This window comes from Mercenaria mercenaria, chromosome 1, assembly GCF_021730395.1.
Source record: "Mercenaria mercenaria strain notata chromosome 1, MADL_Memer_1, whole genome shotgun sequence".
Taxonomy (NCBI): domain Eukaryota; kingdom Metazoa; phylum Mollusca; class Bivalvia; order Venerida; family Veneridae; genus Mercenaria; species Mercenaria mercenaria.
The window spans coordinates 99,837,111-99,864,722 of record NC_069361.1 but is presented as its reverse complement, the minus strand read 5'-3'; the positions used below and the strand labels follow the sequence as shown (position 1 = coordinate 99,864,722).

The 27,612-nt window shown below is 36.5% G+C and overlaps 1 protein-coding gene across 2 annotated transcripts; it reads right to left on the bottom strand.

Moving 5' to 3' along the window:
- On the bottom strand, nt 1–27,440 carry LOC123528951 (polypeptide N-acetylgalactosaminyltransferase 2-like). 2 transcript variants are annotated; one of them, XM_053518513.1, is made up of 14 exons: nt 27,282–27,440; nt 22,048–22,223; nt 21,487–21,723; nt 20,327–20,425; nt 19,753–19,820; nt 19,047–19,234; nt 18,643–18,730; nt 17,777–17,864; nt 16,774–16,877; nt 16,124–16,250; nt 14,596–14,688; nt 10,519–10,602; nt 9,239–9,260; nt 1–128 (listed from the first exon to the last, which is right to left on the bottom strand). In XM_053518513.1, exons 1-13 carry the CDS (start codon nt 27,372–27,374, stop codon nt 9,251–9,253), a joined length of 1,455 nt encoding a protein of 484 aa, XP_053374488.1. In that variant the 5' UTR covers nt 27,375–27,440; the 3' UTR covers nt 1–128; nt 9,239–9,250. The 2 variants fall into 2 exon arrangements, with proteins under 2 accessions (XP_053374488.1, XP_053374486.1); XM_053518511.1 differs by lacking the exons at nt 1–128; nt 9,239–9,260 and adding an exon at nt 4,024–5,704.
- Between the last annotated feature and the right edge of the window lie 172 nt (nt 27,441–27,612).

Sequence of the window (27,612 nt, the reverse complement as noted above, 5' to 3'; positions counted from 1 at the left end):
CCTGGTTTCCTCCTGTATTGTGACAAGGGAACATCCCAAGTATTGCATCAGCAAAACCACCCATAGTGTCCATACACATGGTGCCCTGTATAATACTTCCAAATGCCTGGTCCCCTTTATCTGGTACCCTGAAATATAAGTCAAAGGTGTCTTTACTTATACAGACAGAGCACAAATAACAACTTATTTGATTTTTTTTACAAACCACAAGTATAGAACTACACAGTTATAACATTTAACAGAGGTATTAATGAGCTTCAATATACTGCCTTCACAATGTAACAATTTAGTGTGTTAAATCAAAGCTCTTATCTTGTATCATAACAACAATAACTACTATGTTTTTACTTTTAAACTGTTCACTGTAATGTGTTTCAATATTACTACATAAAATTCTTTCAAGCAATTTTCTATATTTAGCAAAATTAATGCAAACATTCATAAATAAACAATATTCATATCATGCCTGTCATGCTCAAACAGTTCATTTTGTTACTGATCTCAAACATCTCATATAAAACACTGGTATATGCCCTGGTACAACTATGTAGTGACAAGAGCACAATGTAAAGCAAACTGGAGGATGTGACCTAATTCCTACTCAACTCAGCTTTAAATCCCCCCTCCCCCCACCACCCACCACACCTAATGTTTGTTCCATCATGATCTAATCCATTACAGGGATTTTCATGAATTGTCGATCTAGATATAAACTATACATCATCCTTAAGGTCACCAAAGATGGTAGTAGAAATATTTTAAATTTTCAAAATATCTTTTATAATGTCAATCTTATAGCTATAAAATATGGATTTTCCCATTGTAGAAATTTTACCAAATTTATTGACGACAAATTCAAGAAATAAAGACAACTCCCTTCACTTATCAACTAAATATATCAGATTCTGATTAACCAATGAACATTTTCCATCCCTATCCATGTTCATTTGTCTTCCATCAAATTCTTCCAAATCCATATACTGCAACCAGCTACCCAAATATCAAAACACATCTTAAATACCCTTTAATATCCCAATTAGAGTCCCACTCAACTCTGTATGTTTTCCCCTCTAACTCCAGTCAGACAAACCCTATCTCTTCCATTCTCCCTTTAAAATCCAAATACAGTCCTACTCAATATGTTTCATACACCACATCTTCAATTCCCCTTTTACCCCCAACCCCCTCATACTTCCTAACTCAAATCAACATGTGTCTTACGTCACAGTTGAGATAGGAATGAGGTCACACCAAGCAAACAAATATCAGTAAATCAACTGATTATAATATTGATAAGGAGATAAAAAAAGAAATAGCACTAAAGGATTTTGGTGCAACATGCTACAAATCTGATCTGCTATGTATGAGCTGTGTTTCTGGCAGAAATTTTACATAATACAGGCTTGGCTCTATACATCATATTTATTGCTGCTTTCATTACATTTAGAAACAAAAAATACAAATATAAACCAGTATTCCACAATGTTTTTTATAACTAAAATATCAAATATTTTACCCATAAAAAGAGACTTTACTACTAAACACTGATAAATGCCATTATATTTTACAATGGCTTTGAAATTCATTCATTGCAAAAACAGCTAATTTCTATAAACAGAAAATGAAAGAGGCATATACCTATGGAAACAAACATAATATCAACCACAGCAAGTGTTCTTGATATACTTAACACTATCTCATAATTCGATAAAAATGCAAAATAAATGAAAGCAGTGAAAATCTGCATTCTAAATTCCTTGTGACCGAGAAATACTTTTTAAAATTAATCAATAGATTGCTGCACAATTTTTAAGTTTTTTAGTATTTGATTTTCACACAGCAGTAGTGAGTCTGTTCCAATTTGTAGATAAACCGGAATGTCATCACTCTGTGGTACAGGTGTACTTTTAATATGGTTAAGTCCATAGAAGGATCATAACTTAAACTGGAATGTGTCTGTAGGACATAGTGTGTGCCCCCCACTGGTACATTTGTCACAAATAAGGGGCAATAATTCAAATGTCTGCAGTCTGAATGGGATATAGCCTCAACAAACATTTTATGAAAAGGATTCATTTTTCTACTATGAGCATCACAAACAAAAAATCCACTATTTTGGCTATTTCAAGGGCAAAAACTCTGTAATTAGAGCTAAGATTCTCAAGATAAATGCCAAGTGTACAAGGTCACATCACGATAAAGACTCCAGCAAGTTTCCTGAATTTACATCTAATACTTTTTGAGCTAGGCACATAATTAGGTGAAAAAGTGCATATTTTTACTATTTCAGGGGCCATAACTTTAAAAACAGGGTGTGGAGTCAGCCAAAAAATTAGAGCTGTGCAAGTTTATATCATGATAAAGACTTATGCAAGTTTTCAACCATTTATATTTAAATACTTTTTGAGCTAAGTGCGTCACAAGGTGAAAATGTACTTTTTTGACTATTTCAGGGGCCATAACTCTAAAAATAGGAGGCGGACGCAAATGAAAAATAGGAGGTGCGCAAGTTCATATCATGATTAAGACTCATGCAAGGTTTCATGAATCTATATCAAATACTTTTTGAGCTAGGCATGTCACAAGGTGAAAATGTGCATTTTTGACTATTTCAGGGGCCATAATTCTGAAAATAGGGGTCGGAGCCAGATGAAAAATATGAGGTGCACAAGTTCATATCATGATTAAGACTCGTGCAAGATTTCATGAATCTATATCAAATACTTTTTGAGCTAGGCATGTCACAAGGTGAAAATTGCATTTTTGACTATTTCAGGGACCGTAACTCCGAAAATAGGGGGGCGGACCCAAATGAAAAACATGAGGTGCGCAAGTTCATATCATGATTAAGACTCGTGCAAGGTTTCATGAATCTATATCAAATACTTTTTGAGCTAGGCATGTCACAAGGTGAAAATTGCATTTTTGACTATTTCAGGGGCCATTACTCTGAAAATAGGGGGCGGACCCAAATGAAAAATATGAGGTGCGCAAGTTCATATCATGATTAAGACTCATGCAAGGTTTCATGAATCTATATCAAATACTTTTTGAGCTAGGCGTATGTGCATTTTTGGCTATTTCCGGGGCCATAACTCTGAAAATAGGGGACAGAGCCAGATGAAAAATATGAGGTGCGCAAGTTCATATCATGATTAAGACTCGTGCAAGGTTTCATGAATCTATATCAAATACTTTTAGAGCTAGGCATGTCACAAGGTAAAAATGTGCATTTTTGACTATTTCAGGGGCCATAACTCTGAAAACAGGGGGCAGAGCCAGATGAAAAATAGGAGGTGCGCAAGTTCATATTATGGTTAAGACTCATGCAAGGTTTCATGAATCTATATCAAATACTTTTTGAGCTAGGCGTGTCACAAGGTAAAAATGTGCATTTTTGGCTATTTCCGAGGCCATAACTCCGAAAATAGGGGGGCGGACCCAAATGAAAAATATGAGGTGCGCAAGTTCATATCATGATTAAGACTCGTGCAAGGTTTCATGAATCTATATCAAATACTTTTTGAGCTAGGCATGTCACAAGGTGAAAATGTGCATTTTTTACTATTTCAGGGGCCGTAACTCTAAAAATAGGAGGCGGACGCAAATGAAAAATAGGAGGTGCGCAAGTTCATATCATGATTAAGACTCATGCAAGGTTTCATGAATCTATATCAAATACTTTTTGAGTAAGGCGTGTCACAAGGTGAAAATGTGCATTTTTGACTATTTCAGGGGCCATAACTCTGAAAATAGGGGGGCAGAGCCAGATGACAAATAGGAGATGCGCAAGTCATATCATGATTAAGACTCATGCAGGTTTCATGAATCTATATCAAATACTTTTTGGTAGGCGTGTCACAGGTAAAAATGTGCATTTTTGACATTTAGGTCATAACTCTGAAAATGGGGAGCAATGAAAAATAGAGGGCGCAAGTTACATATAAGCCATGCAAGTTCATCATTATATCAAATACTTCGAGCTGCGCATCACGAACTTCGGACAGATGCACAGACAAGACCAAATCTATATGCCCCCACCACTCATGTGGGGGCACAAAAACAAGCAGGTCATGATGACCCTGAATCGCTCACCTGAGTAATATGAGCCACATGTTCAAAATGGCACACTGATGCTAAAATATTAGAAAGTAGGTCAGTAGGTCACATTCATGGTCACTGAAGGTCAGTTTTAAGATCGGTGTGCAAAACTGTACAGTCATACAAATTTTAAGGCTGTATCTTAAAAAACAAGAAAGTAGGTCAGTAGGTCAAGGTAAAAGTAAAGTGACCCCTAATTGCTTGGGGTCATGTAATTATAATTAAACAATCTAGGAAATATGATCTGATAATTTTTGAAGTATTTATTCCTATATTACTCATATAACAAGCGCCCTCCCAGGGCGGAGCCTCTTTTCTGCCCAGGGGCATAGTTTGAACAATCTTGTTAGAGATCCACAAGGCAATGGTACACACCAAATATCAAAGGCCTAGGCCTTGAACTTTCAGAAAAGAAGATTTTTATTTTTTTTCCCTATATAAGTCTATGTTAAATTTGGGATCCCCTGGGCAGGGCCTCTTTTCACCCCAGGGGCTGAATTTGAACAATTTTGGTAAAGGACCACAAGGCAATGCAACATACCAAATACCAAAAGCCTAGGCTTTGCAGTTTCAGGCAAGAAGATTTTTTAATGTTTTTTCCTATATAAGTCTATGTTAATCTTGAGACCCCCCAATGGCAGAGCCTCTTTTCACCCCAGGGTTATAATTTGAACAATTTTGGTAGAGGACCATAAGGCAATGCTACATACCAAATATCAAAGGCCTAGGTCTTGTGGTTTTGGAAAAGAAGATTTTTTAAGTTTTTCCTTTCGGTTGCCATGGCAACCAGAGTTCTGCATGGAATTCAATTCTTTGAACAATTTTGAAAGGGGGACACCCAAGGATCATTCCTGTGAAGTTTTGTGTAATTTTGCCCAGTAGTTTTCAAAAAGAAGATTTTTTAGAAATTGCTGACTGACGCACAACCCACGACGGAAGACCGACGATGGACGACGGACATTGAGCTGTCACAAAATGCTCACCATGAGCCTTTGGCTCAGGTGAGCTAAAAATCAGACACAAAAGTTTTGGAGATAGTAACTTGTAAACAAAACTTATACCAGAATTTTCTAAGTCCAAAAGGGGACAAAATTTGCCTAAAATACATGTCAGAGTTATGGGACTTTATGCGATCACCTAGTTATATAACCCTGAAGACATAAGTAAAGTTTCAAATCAATATCTGCATTTGTTTTGGAGATAGTAACGTGCATGCAAAACTTCAACCAGGATTTTCTATGTCCAAAAGTGGGCATAATTTGACCAAAATACATGTCAGAGTTATGGGACTTGACCAAGTGAGGTTGATAATTTTACCCAGAAAAATATAAAATAAGTTTCAAAGCTATATGCCTTTAAATGATAGCTAAACGTACTTGCATGCAAAACTTTAACCAAGATGTGAAGAATGACTCAAAATGATGACATGAAAGTCCAAATTTTGCTCAGTGTCAACTCTATGTTAATGATGTGTATCAAGTTTCATTTGAACTGAATGAAAACTGTAGGAGTTGAGTACACAAGAAAGTGTGACAAACAGACTGATGGACAGACATACTGTTTAAACACTCTATGCATCATGGGTCTGTTTAAAGTCTTCTTCCTGTGAACATTGAAATAAATCTTGGATAACACATTCTTGCTGTGTAACTAGGTACCCAGCCCTTTTTTTGTAAATTTGGGGAAGGGTACCAGGTCCCTTTTGGAGGGGAAATTTACGTCGCGAAATCATTGTTTGGAGGAATATTTTTGCTGAAAAGTTGTTAAAATCAGGACTGAAAATCAAAACTAATTTCATTTTTTTTTTGCAAGGGGAATTTTTGGCCAAGGTGGGGAAAAAAATATACTTTTTAGATTGGGGAATGGGGCCGAATTTCGGCCCTAAAATCAGCATAAAAAAAGGCCTGGTACCATATATCTCCACTTCAATGCTCCATCCACGTGTATTTTAGAAAGATTTCTTTTCAAATCAACAACATCAGTGTGTATTCCATATAGCAACAAGAGCTGTCACTAATGGTGACAAATACCCCCACAGCGCCTTGACCTTTGACCTGGTGACCTTGACCTTTGACATGGTGACCCCAAAGTCAATAGGGGTCGTGTACTCAATAAGTACTATTAGCATGTGAAGTTTGAAAGTCCTGGGTGCAGTGGTTTGCGAGTAAAGTGCCTTCATGCAAAAAGTTAATGTTGGCCCCTGTGACCTTGACCTTTGACCTGGTGACTCCAAAATCAGTAGGGGTTGTGTACTCGATGAGTACTATCAGCATGTGAAGTTTGAAGGTCCTGGGTGCGGTGGTTCGCGAGTAAAGTGTCTTCATGCAAAAAGTTAACGTTGGCCCCTGTGACCTTGACCTTTGACCTGGTGACCCCAGTCAGTAGGGGTCGTGTACTCAATGAGTACTATCAGCATGTCAAGTTTGAAGGTCCTGGGTGCAGTGGTTCGCGAGTAAAGTGCCTTCATGCAAAAAGTTAACGTTGGCCCCTGTGACCTTGACCTTTGACGTGGTGACCCCAAAGTCAGTAGGGGTCGTATACTCAATGAGTACTATCAGCAAGTGAAGTTTGAAGGTCCTGGGTGCAGTTGTTCGTGAGTAAAGTGCCTTCATGCAAAAAGTTAATGTTGTGACTAACGAACGAACGAACAGTTGAAAACTAATATGCCTCCCTTCGGGGGCATAAAAAGAAGAATGCTTTATATAGCTAACTTTTTCTTGCAGAGTAAATTCTGTAATCTCTCTTGGACTAAATAATGTGATATGATGTAAAAATCCTTTTCGCAGACATTCAATTTCCAGTTTCTGCCCATAACTTAACATTTTGTAAAATAAATGTACACATGCACATAAAACAGCCAACAGCAAGTCAATACAGTTTACTGTGTCTAACAGAGGAAGCTAAGCAACATGACTATACTGTTATATACTGTTATATAGGCTGGCTAAGGTGAGGTTGAATATACCTGGCTTCTTCAGGTTCGACCCCTGGCAAATTATCACTGAACAAAGAAAGTTTTCCTTAATAAATTATCTCTGAACAAAGAAATTTATCACAAGTAAATTATCACTGTACATAAGTTGTTCCTAGCAAATTATTACCAAAAGAAAGAAAGCTCTCATAAATTATCACCAAACAAAAGAAAATTTTCTTAAGTAAATTATCACTGAACAAAGAAATTTATCTCAGGTAAATTATCATTGAATAAAGAAATTTATCTCGGGTAAATTATCATTGCACAAAGGAAGTTCTCCCTAGTAACTTGTCACCAAAGAAACAAAGCTCTTTCTAGTAAATGTCACTGAACAAAGAAATTTATCCCAGGTAAATTATCATTGGACAGAGGACAAAGGAAGTTATCCCTGGTACATTATCACTGGACAATAAATGTTTTCATTGGTAAAATTCACTTAATAAAGAAATAAAAAAAAGAAAACTTGGCTAATTCTGCATAAAAATAACTTGGATTGCATTGACAAAATAGTATCTATAGATACACTATTTCTGATAAAAGAAACTTCTTCTTTTCACAGCATTTGTCAGATTGTAAATATATTTTAACTAGAATTGTGTCCGTAGGACACAGATGCCCCCACATACTGCGCCATTCTCTAATTAGTAAAGTTTTTAGTTCAGACCATCATCACATGAAGGCTTTTTGACAAAAGTCTGAGGCAAATTGTATTCAGATAAGGAACTTTGAATCCATTCCTTCTAAAAGTATATGAGGAGTTGAACATACCGAATTTCTTTACTATGGCCTATTTTTTAAAATTTAGTAAGGGCAATAATTCTAGAAAAAATAGCCACAGAAAAAAGTCCATTATTTCTGATCATCTTCACATCAAGGTCCTTCATGTGTTAAACTTTCAAGCCTATCCTTTCAATAGTTTTGACGAGTTGGACACACAAGATTTTTCTCTATATTCTATATAGCAAAACTGTCTAAGGGCCTAACTGTGGTAAAAATAGTCACAGCACAAGTTCCTTCCTTTATAGTCATCTGCAAGTCAAGCTTGTTCATTTGTGAAAGTTTGAAGCCTATCCTTCCAATAGTGTTTGAGTAGTTGGACACAAGATTTTTCTCTATATTCTATATAGCAAAACTATCAAAGGGCCATAACTGCAGGCTAATAGTGTGGGAGTAGTTGGGACACACAAGATTTTGGGATGTTGGGCAAATAAAAAGCAAACATACCATAGTGATTGAACCATATCAGAATTTACTATAATGCCAGGTTTTGGCATTTTCTTTATGATATCCATGCAGAATGCATATCAGTATATCACTTATCTTGCATTCACAGCATAATATATATACATACTCTTAACCCAGTATGTTTAACTTTACATAAATTATTTCAAGCCCAACTGTTCATATAAACTCACCTTTACCTCAAATGTGACCTCTGTAATACATGTATACCAATTAGAAAAAACCTATTTGTAACGTTCTCTTTGATATAAAACAATGAAACTAAGGGCACTATACTTGTCTGTGCTAACAGTCAAACAGGAAACATCACCAGTTTAGTGAAGGCTCAGTTCATAAAAATTTATTAATTAATGAATTCACCAAAATGTAAATGAAGGGTCAAGTATTATATATCTTCAAATGAATTTGAAACAAGATTGGTTAAATTTTCAATAAAGTCTATTTTTCATGTCATTTAACAAGAAATTTTCTTCTATCATGTCATTTTGCTCATGCTCAGTAAGGAAGTAATGGAAACATATTTTCCAATGCATTATAATTAGTAATTCCCCTCATAATAAAATTCCTAAACTTGTCAGCAAAATTTCAAATTCCTGAAATTCTCTCATTTCTTCAGCATGTTCATATTTTTTATAAAGTACCGGAAAAGAGAAATGCTTTTCAGAAAACAATAAAGCATACAACAAAAATACTGCTGGATTTCTGGCATGACCGCAGAAATAAAGTTAGTGCAGACACACATCTAACAAACACAACAAAACAACTAGATTTCTGGTATGGCTGCAGAAACAAAATAAGTGAGAACACACCTAATCAATACAATAAAACAACACAACTAGATTTCTGGCCGAGCAGCAAAAAGAAAGTTAGTGCAGATACACTTCTAATCAATACAACACAACAATCAATACTCATTCATACCTGCAGCGATTTCTATGCTAACCTGACAATACAAACTAGTCTTATATGATATTGTTACATTTTTTGCTACAAAATTCTTACAGTCAATTACATGACTCGTAATAATCTCCAGCTCACAGTTTGTTCTATATGACCGGTCTATATATTAAAGGTATGTATACTGGGCTACTAAGAAAAAAATAGAACAAAGAAAATTAATTTCTGATGTCATTTAATAAAACACTTATTGAATACCTTGCCAGTCAATAGTCGAAACTATTGTCCCTCTGTCCTTCAGACCTTAAATGGTTTTGACTGTTGACTGGTAAGCCATTCAGTAAGGGTACATTTTGCTATTTTTTCTTACTGTATATAAAATAACATGAACAACTTTGTATGTTTATTTTTTACAATTTCATATGAAGAATAATATTCCCATACTGCTTCATGACTCAAAAACATTATTATAAGATAAATGCGGTGCAAACTTTTAGACTTGTTATGCATACTTATGGCTAAGGGCCATACCTCTGGTTTGGCTGAGCGAAATCCCGAACAAAATCCCAGGTGCAAATTATCATCTCTGATGTTTCATGACTCTAGGTCAAATACTTTTTGAGGTATACACAACACAAAGTCTGATGGACAATAGACATAATGACAATGCACCCCCACCACCTGAATTTCGGGAGGTGCATAAAATTAATAATTTGCAATAAAAGATCATAGCTCTGGTTCTGTTTACAGGACTTTCCCTTCAAGAAGGATCAGATAATCTTGTAACTGTAGGTGCACAATACATATAAGCCTATGAAATCTCTCTATGTTATTTTTACATTCTATAAATATAGCATATTTGCAGGGAAACATTAAAATGAAATTAAATGACAACAGCAAATGTTGCATATTATATGTTTTCTTGCCAAACTAGTGAGAAGCTGGGTGTTAAAAGTAGTGTGGTAAGCAAAGCTTAATGTAGGTGATACGATGAACACTAGACATAGTGGTAAGCAAAGCTTAATGTAGGTGATACGTTGAAGACTAGACATACAAACACAGGCAGCAGCCTGATCTTATAAACTTTAATCTACTCTTACTACAAGCTACTTCTCCTAACTTTAAAGCTTAAGGGACAACAGAAATACAGTTTAAGCCAAGGGCATCAGACTTCTATCTTTATGATCCAATCCATCATCATGATATATCCCATAGATACCACACTTCACACAATTCCACAACCCCATCTTACACATCTACATAATTATACCAAACAGATGAACAGAATACTCATAAATACATACTTAAGTTCTGGATAGACGTTCTCCAGATACCAGCTGAATGGTTTACAGCTCAAACTTTTACGTAGAGCCATTCTTTCTGATATACTGAAAGTAAAAACAATGCTGTTGGTAGAAAAATGAAAAAAAACTAGAAAATGGTTTTGTAAAAAAGCGCATGTCTCCCCAAATGCAAAGTCCTATAGGCAAGAAGTCAATAGGGGTCAGGAGCGAAAGTCAAAGAGACACTGATGGTTGGCTGCAATAGGGATCATCTACTTGGCATGTCCAGTCATCCCGCTAAATTTCAACACTCTTGGCCTAGTGGTTCTCAAGTCACTGTTCAGGCTCCTGTGACCTTGACCTTTGATCAAGTGACCTCAAAATAAATAGGGGTCATCTACTCTGCATGTCCAATCATCCTATTAAGTTTCAACATTGTAGGTCAAGTGGTTCTCAAGTTATTTCCAAAAAATGATTTTACATGAACATGCCACTGTGACCTTGACCTTAAACAGACTGACCCCAAAATCAATAGGGGTCATCTACTCTGCATGTTCAATCATCCTATGAAGTTTCAACATTCTGGGTCAAGTGGTTCTCAAGTTATTGATCAGAACTGGTTATCAATGTTCAGGCCCCTGTGACCTTGACCTTTAACGGAGTGGCCCCAAAAACAATAGGGGTCATTTACTCTGCATGAACAATCATCCTATGAAGTTTCAACATTCTGGGTCGAGAGGTTCTCAAGTTATTGATTGGAAATGGTTTTCCATGTTCAGGCCCCTGTGGCCTTGACCTTTAACAGAGTGACCCTAAAATCGTTAGGGGTCATCTACTCTGCATGACCAATCATCCTATGAAGTTTCATCATTCTGGGTCAAGTGGTTCTCAAGTTACTGACCGGAAATGGTTTTCAATGTTCGGGCCCCTGTGACCTTGACCTTTCACAGAGTGACCCCATCATCGTTAGGGGTCATCTACTCTGCATGACCAATCATCCTATTAAGTTTCAACATTCTGGGTCAAGTGATTCTCAAGTTATTGACCGGAAATGGTTTTCAATGTTCAGGCCCCTGTGACCTTGACCTTTAATGGAGTGACCCCAAAATCGATAGGGGTCATCTACTTTGCATGCACAATCATCCTATGAAGTTTCAACATTCTGGGTCAAGTGGTTCTCTAGTTATTGATCGGAAATGGTTTTCCATGTTCAGGCCCCTGTGACCTTGACCTTTGACGGAGTGACCCCAAAATCAATAGGGGTCATCTACTCTTCATGACCAATCATCCTATGAAGTTTCAACATTCTGGGTCAAGTGGTTCTCTAGTTATTGATCGGAAATGGTTTTCCATGTTCAGGCCCCTGTGACCTTGACCTTTGATGGAGTGACCCCAAAATCAATAGGGGTCATCTACTCTTCATGACCAATCATCCTATGAAGTTTCAACATTCTGGGTCAAGTGGTTCTCTAGTTATTGATCGGAAATGGTTTTCAATGTTCAGGCCCCTGTGACCTTGACCTTTGACGGAGTGACCCCAAAATCAATAGGGGTCATCTACTTTTCATGACCAATCATCCTATGAAGTTTCAACATTCTGGGTCAAGTGGTTCTCTAGTTATAGATCGGAAATGGTTTTCAATGTTCAGGCCCCTTTGACCTTGACCTTTGATGGAGTGACCCAAAAAACAATAGGGGTCGTCTACTCCAGCAGCCCTACAACCCTATGAAGTTTGAAGGTTCTAGGTCAAATGGTTCTCCAGTTATTGCTCGGAAATGAAGTGTGACGGACGGACGGACGGACAGGGCAAAAACAATATGTCTCCTGGGGGAGACATAAATATATGAAAAAAATTTTTTTTTTCCTCATCTAAGAAGAGAGGTAGCAGGGTTTTCCTTGACACACATTTTTAGCACACCATATTTGCTTATGACCCCCAAAATGATTCTTAATGCATCATTGATGGCACAAATGCACTTGAGATCAACATTTTGGCGATGAAAATTTTCGTACCAAATCTAGTTAAGCACTGATTTTCGCATCAGTATGAATCAGTAATGTGGACTGCGACCCAAGTTTAATTATCGTGACTGTATACTTCATGGTCTGTATTCACTGTTAACTGGTCTAAACTATGTTACATAAGGTGGACTGCATCAAAATTTTATAATCAACCTGATACACCTCAACTTGATAAAATAAACCGTTTAACAAAATGGTTAAAAAAAATGTCTGTGTCGTCTGCTGTTTGCACAAAGAAAGCGCTGTGTGGTCTTTCGCATTCTCACAAACCAGAGGTTCGTCTCGGATAGCATGTCGAACATCTGATGAATGAAAATGGGCCTTTTGTAGCCACAAGGTTACGTTTGAAGTCATGCTTGAACAAACATAGCTGGCTTTTTATTGAAAACATTAATCGTAAAATGAACTTCCCAGCTGTGTTAGCATATAAACATGGTGTCAGGACACTCAGAGGCTGTTTATTTACATCATTTATTAATTTCTCTTTCCTTCTCTCTAATTAGTAATTATGATAATAAAAAAAAAATGACCCCATAAAATTGAAAATGACCCTCAAAGCCAAACAAGAAGTGGTTATGATGACCCGCTATCAAAATTTCTGAGGGATAACCCTGGATATAGTATATACATATTGTAGTATTCTTTTACATAGCCCATCAAATGAAAGTAAAAGTAAAAACTGCCAAGCCTCTTAAAAACACTTACTACATCCCACATTCCCTTAAATTTTATCTGATAAACATAATGACAAATGGTGTTTGAACAGCTCTCTGAACATTTAAGATACCCTGGCCGAATTATGTATACAAACAAGAGGGTCATGATGACCCTGGATCACTCACCAGAGTAATATGAGCTACATGTTTCAAATGTCAAACTGATGATTTTTAGAATTTTTTTGGAAGATTTTCCGATGTACAATCAAGTAACCCCTGGGACGGGGCCAATTTTATCCCGGGGGTCATGATTTGAACAAATTTTGTAGAAGTCCACTAGGCAATGCTACATGTCAAATATCTAAGATCTAGGCCTTCTGGTTTATTTTCAGAAATTTTTTGAAGATTTTCCTATGTAAAATCAAGTGACCTCTGGGGCGGGGTCAATTTTGACCCCGGGGGTCAAGATTTGAACAAAGTTTATAGAAGTCTACTAGGCAATGCTACATGTGAAATATCTAAGATATAGGCCTTCTGGTTTATTTTCAGAAATTTTTTGAAGATTTTCCTATGTAAAATCAAGTGACCCCTGGGGCGGGGTCAATTTTGACCCCAGGAGTCATGATTTGAATAAATTTTGTAGATGTCCATTAGGCAATGCTACATGTGAAATATCTAAGCTGTAGGCCTTCTGGTTTATTTTTTAGAAAATTTTTGAAGATTTTCCTATGTAAAATCAAGTGACCCCTGGGGCGGGGTCAATTTTGACCCCAGGGGTCATGATTTGAACAAATTTTGTAGAGGTCCACTAGGCAATGCTACATGTGAAATATCGAAGCTCTAGGCCTTCTGGTTTATTTTAAGAAAAATTTTGAAGATTTTCCTATGTGTTTCCTATGCCTGGGGCGGGGTCAATTTTGACCCCAGGAGTCATGATTTGAATAAATTTTGTAGATGTCCATTAGGCAATGCTACATGTGAAATATATAAGCTGTAGGCCTTCTGGTTTATTTTTTAGAAAATTTTTGAAGATTTTCCTATGTAAAATCAAGTGACCCCTGGGGCGGGGTCAATTTTGACCCCAGGGGTCATGATTTGAACAAACTTGGTAGAGGTCCACTAGGCAATGCTTCACACCAAATATCTAAGCTCTAGGGCTTCTGGTTTTTGAGAAGATTTTTGAAGTTTAGGCAATGCTACATTTTTGTAGAGCTTCACCCAAGGAACATTCCTGTGAAGTTTGGATGAAATTGGCTTAGTGGTTTATGAGGAGATGTTGTTTAAAGGAAAGTGTGGACGGAGGGATGATGGCCAGACGGACGCCGGACGGTGAGCGATCACAATAGCTCTCCCCGAGCACTTTGTGCTCAGGTGACTAAAAAAGAAGAGAATTTGCAAGCAAAATAAGTATAAACATACTCTCCAAAATCTACAATTTTAGCAGACGGCACAGCAGCATAATAGAATTCCTTGTATTCGTCCATCCACACTTCAGCTGCTCGTCTTGTATTTCTGAAACAAACATAGCACAAACTTGACCTAAAAACACTAAATTTAAGTCAAAATATTAAGTCGCCATTTCCTTAAATTGCAGACTCTTATCATCCAGTTTAGGCTAAGAATCAACTAGAGTTGTCACAGGAGTGACGAATTATACCCCCACAATATGGCCTTGTCACAGAACTAAGCCAATGTCAAAGCCGAAGTTGCTTGACCTTTGACCTACTGACCACAAAATCAACAGATGTCATCTGCTAGTCATGATCAACCTCCCTATGAAGTTTCATGATCCTTCGCCCAAGCGTTCTCAAGTTATTGTCCGTAAAAGGTTTAAATGACCTTTGACCTTTGGAACTCAAAATCAATATGGGTCATCTGCTTGACATGACCAACCTCCAGATTAAGTTTCCTGATCCTAGTCCCAAGCATTCTCAAGTTATTGTCCGAAAACTGTTTAAATGTTCCGGGTCACTGTGACCTTGACCTGTGACCTACTGACCTCAAAATCATTAGGGGTCATCTGCTAGTCATAACCAACCTTCCTATCAATTTTCATGATACTAGGCCCAAGCATTCTCAAGTTATCATCTGGAAACCGTTTAACTGTTCCAAGTCACTGTGACCTTGACCTTTGACCTACTGACCTCAAAGTAGAATTTGACCTGTATTTCATGTTGTTACACCTGTCCTGTGTACCAAAATTTATGATCCTAGGCCCAAGCGTTCTCAAGTTATCATCCGGAAACTATTTAACTGTTCCGAGTCCCTGTGACCTTGACCTTTGACCTACGGATCTCAAAGTCGAACTTGACCTGCATTTCATGATGTTACATCTGTGTACCAAAATTTATGATCCTAGTCCTAAGCATTCTTAAGTTATCATCCGGAAACCGTTTAACTGTTCGGGGTCACTGTGATCTTGACCTTTGACCTACTGACCCCAAATTCGAACTTGACCTGTATTTTCTGATGTTACACCCGTGTATCAAAAATTATTTAAATTGGTCAAGCCTTTCTGGAGTTATCATCCGGAAACCATGCAAAACCAATGGACCGACCAACCGACCGTCAAGCTTACTCCTATATACACCCCCAAACTTCGTTTTGTGGGGGTATAATAAGAGTGTATATCCATGTCCAAACCAACACTTTACAAAACAAGAAACACTAGTTTAAGTTTTGGCAGGACAATGCAAAGTAGCAGAAAATACTCTAATTCCAGAAGTTTTCATTGCACATTTGCAAACCATGTGTTAAAAGTATATTAGTAACTTTTACTTGAGGAGTTCAGACATGAACTCACAACTCCCGATATCATTGTATCTCAGACCTGCTCATACAAACACAAAAGTACTATATTCAATCCATATAACCTACAACAGAACGTATTAAAATCAATCAAGCAGAAACTCAGGCAGATTTAACAACGAAGCTCTTATGATATTACCTGGCAAATACATTTCCACTTCCACCAGGGAAGGTGTATGGATGCTGTTTCCTAAACACATGCCCCACCCTGCTGCATGGGATTATCTCTAAAGTTCCATGACACTGCCATACACGGAATGATATCTCTGTAAAATATATCGCATATACAACCATCTATCACAGCTACAGTTGTTAACATGGACATATTTCTTGCCACAGCAAAGAAGAAATTCTATGAAAGTAAAGTATGAAATCTTTAGCAACCCTGTAGCAATTATACATCAATAATAAAGAATTTGATTGCTGCATATTCTGTTGTAAAAAAATGTTGATTTCAATACCATAATATTTGTTCAGTGGTCAATAAAGGTACATGCATAACTATTGTTTGATCTATCAAACTGTAACAGAATTTTTAACTGGCCAGTACTGACCACCAATTGACCAGTCTTGACCACCTTGACTGTTTTACCAATGGTTAAAATCAGTAGTGTTTTTAACCCCTGCAACCCCAAACATTCTTATGCAAAACTGAAGTTCATAATGGAAAACTGACAAGCAGATCTGCCTTCTCAAAACTTCTGTACATCTTCCAATTCAATGTCGGAAAATAAAAATTAATACAATAAATTTTTTCAAAACTTAATAACGGCGTGTTCAAATGCTAACCTAGATTTTCTCCACCCCAAACGTCCATCTTCATGTCATATTTTCCAAGCTCTTCAAACCAACTCTTGTCTATTGTAAACAATCCTCCAGCTATCATTGGGGTCCTACAATACACAAGACTATACCATCAGAACAAATCTCCCAAACTATCAAAGTGAAACAAATAGATCTGTCAAGACCAAACTATTATTCCTTTTAAAGGCAAAACACACGTCATTTATCACTGGTTTCTTGTCTTTTTCAACCATTTTTTCGGTCATATAAACAATGATGTTTTCATTTATCACTGGTGTTGTGTCAATCATTTTTTCAGTCATATATACAATGATGTCTTCTTGTAACAATGAGTGCAATGCCCAATTTTATAGTGCTGCTTAACTGGAATATATCACTATAGACACGTGACATGATACCCCACCCAGTAACATTATCCTGACACCTGGCTGACGAGTCCTAGTACTATCCTCTTAATGCTGCGCGAAGCGAGGAAGTTGCTAGTACCACTTTTCACATCTTTGGTACGATGCGGCCAGGAATCGAACCCATGACCTCCCGCACTCCAAGCGGGCACTCTAGACTACCGAGGATGTTATAAGAAAGCAGAGAATGCAGCATTAAGATACAGCAAGTTCATTTTACTAGTTATTTCTTATTCTTTAACACTTACCATGCTGAACACAACTGATTCTGCCTTTGCAACCAGTGTAGATCATGATCAGCCTGCACAGCCATGCAGTCTGATCCTGATCTGCACCGTTTGCTCTTCAGCCAATCTTTTTGGTAAACACCCCTTTTAGCAGTTAATGGTACTGTCCAAATTGGAAGATGGACAAGTTCATTATAGAAATTTTGCCGGGTAAGGATTGAAAACTCTATTTCTCGATTTCCTACATATGAAATTATCTGACAACACTCAAGTATTCACAAACTAGAGTAAACATTTTCAACATACTGAACAAGTATTCACAAACTAGTGTAAACAGTTTCAACATACTGAACTTACATGATAGGTGCTATTGGGTTAGAAGATCTCTTATTTCTTTCTTCACTTGTCATGTAATCCCACTTAAATACCAAATTCCAGTCAAATCCTGCAAGACAAAATATTAAAAGAGTTCAATAGCAATTTATTTATTACTGTCTCCTTTTACATAATCACTAGATGTCCACAGGACACTGGTGCCTCCACTTCCTGTCTCTGTATGCATATTTTTGACTAAGTAAATAGCCATAACTCTGGTCTGGCTGTGTAAAATCCCAATTAAAGCCACAACTTCACATGGTGAATAACAATCCTGTGAGACTGGATGAACTAGGTCAAATATGTCTTAAGATAAGCACAACACAAATTGGGACTGATGGACGATCAAGATTAAATTTAAGTGCTCCTCCAAAAGTTTCATGGTGGAGGGGAGGGCGGAGAGACAGTTTGTCAGGTGCTACCACAGGTAAACTGTCATTGATAAAGCTCTGTCTAAACAGTCATAAGGTACAATTCCTCTAAATGTACTGGTTAAGATGAGAGGAATATTTTGATTGCACAGACAACCCACATTTGATTCCCAACTAGACATTTTTTTCATGATTTAACATTTAAAAAAAAAAAATTTAGAAAGAAAAAATCTAGTTCTAATATTCATAATATGACTAATATTCAATTTTAAAGAATTATATTTTTTTTAAATAGGTAAAAACTTAAGTCCAGTCTCTTTAAACACAATACTGAAGAAAAACAATATCAGATGCATGATTTTGTCAGTAAGTGATCCATTATTAAGTCCAGACAGCATACTGAGTTCACACACTGTTAACTGGTAGTTTAATTTGGAATCAGCTTAACACAAAAATCTTAACTAAATAATTTCTTACCTCCTTTGAGATCAGCTGATGCTCCAATGTATTCAAAATTGTCCATATTTATCACATCAATTATAGGACTGACCACTCTTCTCTTGTCCTGCAATGTGCAGTATTACATTGTCTTAACAGACTGGTATAATGTAAAAGTCTGTTTAGTACATACTTTTGTTAAACTAAGTATGTTACTTATGCAAAAAAACAGGAGTCCATAGACACATTTCTAGGAAGAAGTAAGTGCTTTAAAAGACTGGTAAGAAAGTTAAACCCAAAAAATATCATTACAAAGGAAACAATTTATTTTGTCTTGGTAACTTTTTTTGCTGTTTATTAAAGAATTCTCATTTTCTTTGTAGCTAATATAAATCAAGGGTAACATTCTGATATCACTTTTAAATATGATTTAGCAGACTGACCTGTTGTACTTCAAGCAGTAAGGGTTCGAGCCAGTTTGTGTTACATTCACAGTGACTGTCTAGAAATGTTAACACAGGAGCCTTGGCTGCATCAGCACCCTTAACCCTTGACCTCATTAACCCCTCCCGCTTGTTGTTACGTATAATCTTAACCTTCTGCATTCTAGCCAACTCTTCACCATCAGAGGCTGTAAAAGTAAACATGTTGCAATCATCTCAAATTTAGACAACTTGTATACTTGCAATTCTTATAGTGTGAAAATAGGGAGCAGTATGCCAGACAATCAATCTGTGTTGACATGGCAAAATATATATATATATGGTTTAGCACTGATGCTACTTGTTTACAGGTCAGCAGACAGAATATCAATCATTCGTTTGATGAAATCCTATATTACATGTGTCATTAAAACCTGGATATATCATTATTATTAAGACCTGGCTGCTTACAGTCTATTATATGTAAATGTGATATAAGTTTTCAAATAACTGAGGTTAACCTATTACTTGACTTCACATTTGTCCCGTTTATTCCAGCTGTATGAATAATTTTAGTAAATTGTTCACTCCTCATGTACATGATACATCCATGACTTGAATGCTGAAACACTGACAATTACTAAGAAGTGTTCATAATTATTCCTGGATGACACACATTCGGTGTCAATTACAACATACATGTCAATCAATATAAACAAAAACTTACGATCATTACTGAAGTCATCCACAAGAATAATTTCTTCTATCAAATGAGCAGGACTCTTTCTGAACACACTGTAAATATAAAACACCAATGAGAATCTGGATTTGACTTCAAAAATTTGTTGACGGTATAAGTAATCTGCCTAAACACTTCTTTTTTAATAAGGAAATATGACCTGATAACTTGATGCCAATGTGACATCTTCCACCTTCATTTTTAACTTTTGATGAATAGCTCCTTTACATGTTTATAAACAAACACTATGCTGACCATAAAATACAAGGCATAACTTCAATATCAGGGTTGGTATCAGGACTCTCAACCTTACGTCTGTTATGGCAAAGGCTCACTGGTGATCAATTCTGGTGAATTGTGATCAGTTCTTGCAAGGTTCACTGGTGATCAATTTTGGCCGGACTTACTGGGGCTCAGTTCTGGCTAGGATTACTTATGATTAGTCATGGCTAAGACTTGCATTATGAAGTCCTGGACCCAACTTGCGACGTTCTGGAAATCATGTAGCCTAATGACACTTATGACATGGATTTGTGTGGTAAAACTTCTGACAAATATATACCTGATGATAGTTCTAAGCAGTGCAGATCTTGCCTCATTGTGGAATGTGATAATTACTGTAGTGGATGGTAGGTCAACTGTCCAGTGTTTGGCTCTGCACCTGTTCAAAAGTAATATTAAACCAGTTTATATAACAGCAAATAAATATTTTAATGAACAGTTCAAAGCATTTCAAGGTCAAAGTTAACAGTAAAACATGGAATTTGTTCAATTAGTAGATGCCTGATACATATCATCTGCTTCTTTCTAATATCTGGAATTTAGGGCATGGTGATGTCATGGAAACAGTCTAAATCCAAACATAAATGGATTTGGATCTCATCCTTAATGTTGATAGTCACAGGCTTCAAACATATATACATGCAAGTCATCCAAGAACCAATTAATACTGGCTGAAAATGCTCACAGAAATTAAGAATTTGTTGGACCAGACAGTTTTTTCAAAATTCTTTTCCAAATCTGATCACACATACCACACATCTTTTAAAGGAAACATAAACTAGAGCACCACCTTGCGGGGCAGATGCTCATCTATTTTTTTGTCCTACCCATGATCCAAAAGTGGCCTTAGTTCTTGCAAAAAGCAATGTAGAGTTATTGTACTTGCTGTGCAGAGTCAGCTTTTAATGTTGAATAACTGCTCCAAGTTTTAAATCAATAGCTCTGACCATTAAGGAGAAAAGTTGACCCAAACGCAAAACTTAACCAAGAAATCCGATATTTTCTAAGTCCAAAAGGGGCCATAATTCTTGCAAAAAGCAGGATGGAGTTATGTTTCTTGCTGTACAGAGTCAGCTTTTGATGGTGAACAAGTGTTGCAAGTTTTAAAGCAATAGCTTTGATAGTTTAGGAGAAAAGCTGACCTAAACACAAAACTTAACCAAGAAATCTGATTTCAGCTATTGATAGTGAACAAGTGTTGCATGTTTTAAAGCAATAGCTTAGATAGTTTAGGAGAAAAGCTGACCTAGACATTAAACTTAACCATGCAACGCAGACACCGATCAAGTGATAACAATAACTCATCATTTTTTTTCTTCAAAAATTCAGATGAGCTAAAAAAACGTTATTTGGGTTGGAAATCATTAATCAGTTACCTGTATAATTTACAAGTGAAAGTTTCACATCAAATTTTATAACAAATATGTTCACTATACTGACTGTGGATGTCTCGTGTCAGGAACATCTCTGTTAGATTTAGTGTTATCACTAGCTTGTTGGTTAAACTTGTTACGACCATATGGATCTTCACCAGATTTTAATGCCTTTTTGTTGATATATACATTCTCTGGAAACTCCTCCCATGGAATGTCATTTTTCTCTTCATCATCACTGGCTCCGCCCCTGACATCCTTTTTACTCTCCCAGTTTGCTACATGACTTTCTTTTACAAGATGACTGTAAAAAATAGTTCAGTTTACATCTTTCTATGCTCATGATATACATGTTACAGATGTTTGGAGTTCATCAAATATTAATGCAGAAAAAAAAAGAACAATTTACCTAATAAAATCAAAGCATGTGTTCTTACTTGAAATGGTACTGAATTAATTCATATACACTTATAGCCAGAAACTGAGAATGAACAGGTTTTCAGTAACATATACATTTGTATGTTAATATTTAAGAAAGTTATCAGATCAATGACATGTAAAATGTCTCTTCGTAAATTTGAAATAACAAAATACTAAAAGAATCATCCAAAATCAAGAAAAACCTTACATTTTGGGGGGTATATGGTAAGTTGTTGGGACTAATGCAACATGCTTTGGTGGTTCATTCCTATCTAGTTTATTTTCATGATGCTGGAATTTCAGCTTGTCATTGCTGTTGTCAATTTCAGGTTCTATTTCTTGTGGCAGGAAATTTTTATGATAACGATTTTCTTCTTCATCTTCCTGTAAGTAAAGAAAGTTTGACTTTCTTTTAAGAATAAAACAAACACTGGTGAGCATATTTAAATATATGTATAAGGCAAACATTAGAATCAAAGTTATCCAGTGGAAAATTTAACAAGAGCTGTCCATAAGACAGTCAATGCTTGACTATTTGATTGTTGTCCCAGAAGCAGGACTATTACCCTAAATTATAAAATATCTACAGAGTTTCAATCAAGTATCTGCATCCAAATCAACATGATAGGATAAATCCAGTTTTCAGGGGTTAGCCACCAATAAATATGAGCCGTGCCATGGGAAAACCAACATAGTGGGTGTGCGACCAGCATGGATCCAGACCAGCCTGCGCATCCGCGCAGTCTGGTCAGGATCCATGCTGTTCGCTAACAGTTTCTCCAATTCCAATAGGCTTTAAAAGCGAACAGCATGGAGCCTGACCAGACTGCGCGGATGCGCAGGCTGGTCTGGATCCATGCTGGTCGCACACCCACTATGTTGGTTTTCCCATGGCACGGCTCAATTATCTGTTTCCGGTTTTCTGATGAGGGGGTATCTGCCATTACGCTATATAGCACTAGTGTTTAGTATAAGGGTGTAACAATACGCTCACCTTGTGATACAATACGTATCGCGATACAAAGTGTATGATTCGATATGTATTTCAATACATAGTTTTAGATGAAAAGACAGCAGAAACAATTTAATCTTTATTACAACTTGACAACACATTAAAATTGATCCTTTGGATAAATCTAAGATTCTGATACTGTGAAATCATTTAATTTCATCGGCATGAAATTTCGTGGTTTTGGTCATAACAGCTGTTTTGTGGGTTTTCAATTTAAAAAAAAAAAATTTCCCATAATTTCCACAGGAATAGATCTAGTTAGTACATGTATATCATTTTGTTCTTATATGTGAAACCTTCATGTGTCAAACAACGCTACCATGGTTACCAAATTTGCAATCTATGCCGCGAGAGATTTGTGAGTGATCATGTGCCAATTAACAACAGCGTAATCTATAATCATATGACCCCAATTTGCAAAACGTAATGAAACTTTGAAATATTCAATAAGAAAAGTCGGTGCCAATTAAAGTGTCAAAACCGTAGCACCTGGGATATAGTCTTGCATAATTAGCATTCATAATCGAAACAAACATAAAGTTCATCACATTGATCATTTGATCGAGTTTCAAACAAGAACTAGTTATTGTATTGCAAAAAAAAACTATCATAGACTTGCCAATTTTATGTTGCTAAAAATGTCTTTTTGCACATGATTGATACAATATAAATATTTTAGAATCATGAAAAAAAGTTCCGTGCACAGCTGATATTGAATGCGCATCTGCATCTAAAATAACAAGCTGTTGAACTTGTGCATGTGTTATTTCCTGCCGAGAAACGTGTAATGGGTATTAAAGCATGCTGCATCGGACGCAAATATAGCAATTAATTTATAATAGTTAATAGTCCCAAAGTAGTACAGTGTAACTTCCGAAAACCGAACGACCTCCGGACCAGTCTAAAAGTTCGGTTTTTGGAAGTTTCCGGAATTCAGAAGTTTGAAAGTTTGTAGGCGAAGTGGACTTGGTGCACAAGAGCTATGTTTTCTTACACGTAGGATGAAGGAGATTATTGTCCTTTTTGATTTTACAATTTAATTAAAAGTAAATGATTAAATAATTTATTACAAACATTAAGGATAATAAATACATAAATGACAAATATAAAAGGAACCACATATCTTAAACAATAGCATTTACGCAAATATTTTCCACTTACATTTACCATTTTTGGAGTTCAGAGTTCGTCAACATTTCATTAGTGTTGACAATGCTTAGTTTAATTGATGTAACTAAATTAACTAAAACACCTATCTTTCTTTCGTTCAAACATTAAAAAAGTTTTTCACACTAAGATATGTAATTTATCACGTTTTCATAATATGAATACAAATAAAAGTAATCACTGATTACTTGCTTACTTTTGCACCAAATGATCATTGTGATTATCTAGCTTGTCAAAATAAACGCGGGCTGCTGATAGATAAACACAAGAACATGTTGACAGCCTTTTTTGATTTACAGGTGACATTTTAACCCAGCAAAAATTTTGCTGTTCGGTTTTCGGAAGTCAATTTTAGTGTTGAAATATAAACGGTCCTTCAAAAATCGTCCGGTTTTCAGAATTCGGAAGTTCCGGTTTTCAGAAGTTAAAAATAAATAGAAATAAGAACAGAAAAAATCGGGACCTTGAATTTCGTGCGGTTTTCAAAGGTTTCCGGTTTTCAGAAGGTCCGGTTTTCGGAAGTTGCACTGTAGTTTACTACACGTCAGTAAATATAAACATTGCAGAGTGGGGCCGAAAAAATCAAATAACAGCCGCATTGTGCGGTTGGCACGCCACGCTACGTCAAACTTCTATTTTTAGTATCTACTTTTACTTTGACGAGCATGTCGTAAACAAACCACGGGTAAATGTCTGAATGAAATAGTTGGTTTTGTTCCGACACATACCTATGTTTATTGTTGATGAAGCCTTCATAAACTACACGAAAGCTGCAGGTCAGTACTGCCGCATGCACACAACTACGGACTAGATCGGACTGCTATGGTGTCTGTTTTGGCGACACTGAGTACAATTTACATTATCGTGGGCATAATTTGTTCGTTGGGACTTAATTTCGTGGTTGAGCTGAACCATGAAATCCACAAAAATTAATCAGCTACACTAAATAGTTGCAAGTCAACTGCAATAAAATGACCTACGGACTTTGTTATAGCAAATGCTTGTGAAGAGCCAAAGGGAAATATCCTTTGCATTGTGCCCTTCAGCGTAACTGGTCTGCTGTACAAGTCGTAGATGAGCTTGTTCCCTTCTTAGTCGTATCTTTTTTGCTTGGACGAGAACAATCAGATCTGTCAAAAATGTATGGATGATGGCTTTCGTGTGTGCTGCCATATTGGATACATTACTCGATTTATGGCACATCATTATAACAATGCCAGCATGTTGTTAAATCTGTTGTCGTCCTATACGACAGTCTTGAAACAAAACTGAGTCTATGTTTTTTATCCAATTGTCACCAGTGGCAATTTAATTCAACTGACGCCATGATTGTTGATTTTTACTTCCCTTGAATAGGAGAATGGGAATACGCGGTGCCATACCGTACTGGGCATACGTTGTATCGTAAACCGTACCGAGACCAAACGAATTCGATTTACCGTCCAATGGTATATCGTTACATCCTTAGTTTAGTATTATTCCTTTTTCAAGGCTTAAACAAAGAAAATGTATTTAAAAAATATGGCATCTAATCGTAAAACATTCTTGTAATTAAGATGCAGCAAAGTATCGCCAAAGTTTACTTTAATTTTGAAATCTTATCTTTTATTCTACACTACCTCTTCTGAAGCCTGATAGCGGTAGTGTGAAAATATTCGCATTTTTCAAGGTAAGCAAATTATTTGTACAAAGATTTTGTTGTCAAGGTTGTAGAATAGTATTTTCATGGTGAGAAAGTAAGAATTATACAAAATGCTAACTTCTGGCAAAAAGAATTGCTAATATTGTACGGTTAATCTTGCCAGTATCCCCAACCTTTTTACAGAAATACCGGCGGACAGAATTTATCCTATAATGTCGCTAAAAATCACTATAAGTCAATGTAAAACTAGGGACCCCCCGGGCGAGTCATATGTTGACCCCAGGGTCATGATTTGAACAATTTTGGTCAAGAACCACTAGCAGGGCTTCGGAAATTTTCCGGTTTGTCGGTTTTGGACCGATTTTTGACTTTTCAGACCGATTTCGTGAAGTGAAAAAACGAAAAAAATCGGTCCCGTAAAAATGGAAAAAGTATAAATTTCGGTCTGATATCTCAATACACGACCACCTGCCAAGCAGGAAATTGTTGGTCGCACCCTCAGATAATCAATAAACGTGTCAATCGGTCTGATTGTCACCTTGATAATCGGTTCGTAATTAGCACGTGACGCAATCAGCGCTCGCGGGGCACATCCTTTAATGTTTGCAGACAGCCGAATGCAATGTATTAAACATTTTTGACTGGTTTCCAAATGTTTCTGACTGGATCCAAATCATTTCGACAAGGATCCACTTCTTTTATTTAGAATCCGACGGATGGTTTATTCAAAAGGTTATGTCTGATCACGGGTCCTTTCAGTTCTAATATATTTCTTTAATTAGTTATTGTTTTATCTCTTTTAATTATTCTGTTAACAGGTGCGACAATTTTATACAGGCGGCATATAACTTTTTCTAATTCCTTTCGAAGTTTACTGAGAGAGTTGATGAATCGTCATATATAGAAAACGCTCTCTTGTCCGCAATTCGCGCATTGCATTATGGTATAACTGCTGTATGTTCTATTTATAGAACACCGGAGTGTGCTATGCCGGCAATTTTATCCTTGCAGGAAAAACATCGAAATTTAAACAAAGTAATGATCACACATAACACTAAATAACTGTCTTCATTGTATGGTAACTCGCGGTGACCGGTAACTCAGTTTTAATGAATGACATGCTTATTTCTTTACTCTATCACGTTTTACAAAATATGTAATATTGGGAATGCGGTGGGTGGGGTTGCGCCAATGTCAGGATTTTCGTTTCGGACCGATTGAGTTACCAAAATTTCCGGAGCCCTGACCACTAGAGCATGCCAAAGAATATTGAACATTGTACAAAATCCCCTGCCGGATTTGCTATGTGCTAGAACGCAGGCTCGGAGTCTGGTAAACAGCTACCCAAAGACACTTCCCATCGGCCCCTTCCCATAGTAAAGCAGCTTTCTTAGCCATCTTGACAAATGCATCCACATCATTACATTTTAATGTATCATTAGATGTTTCACAAGTGATTTATCAAAACACTTGGGAAAATACATAACTGAAGGGAGACCGTATTAACAGCAAACTTACCCACCCCACCCATCTTATGACGTGTGACGTGGGGACATCTGCTCTACTCGAAAAGACAATTTTCATTAGATTGAATGTAAAAGTCGAAAAACTATTGATTTACCGGATCTGAAGATGATTTCAGAAGAAAGTATATGATACCACAGATCCATATACTTCCAATTATAAGAAGTAATCGTTGTTTTTTACGAAACATTTTGATATCAATTTCAGTTCGACTTCATTTTGACAGTTTTACCACGATTAACCAATCACGTAACGCGTTACAAAAGAGAGACAGAATGGACCTAAAGAATTAAACAACAAGAAAGACACATGCAAATTGTTATGTTACTTACAATTACAACACTACATTGTAACTTCCTAGGTTTTATTTTCCCAGTCAATGATACAGACTATTTTGAGTCTGCAAATGGAGAGCTTTTCATCTGACT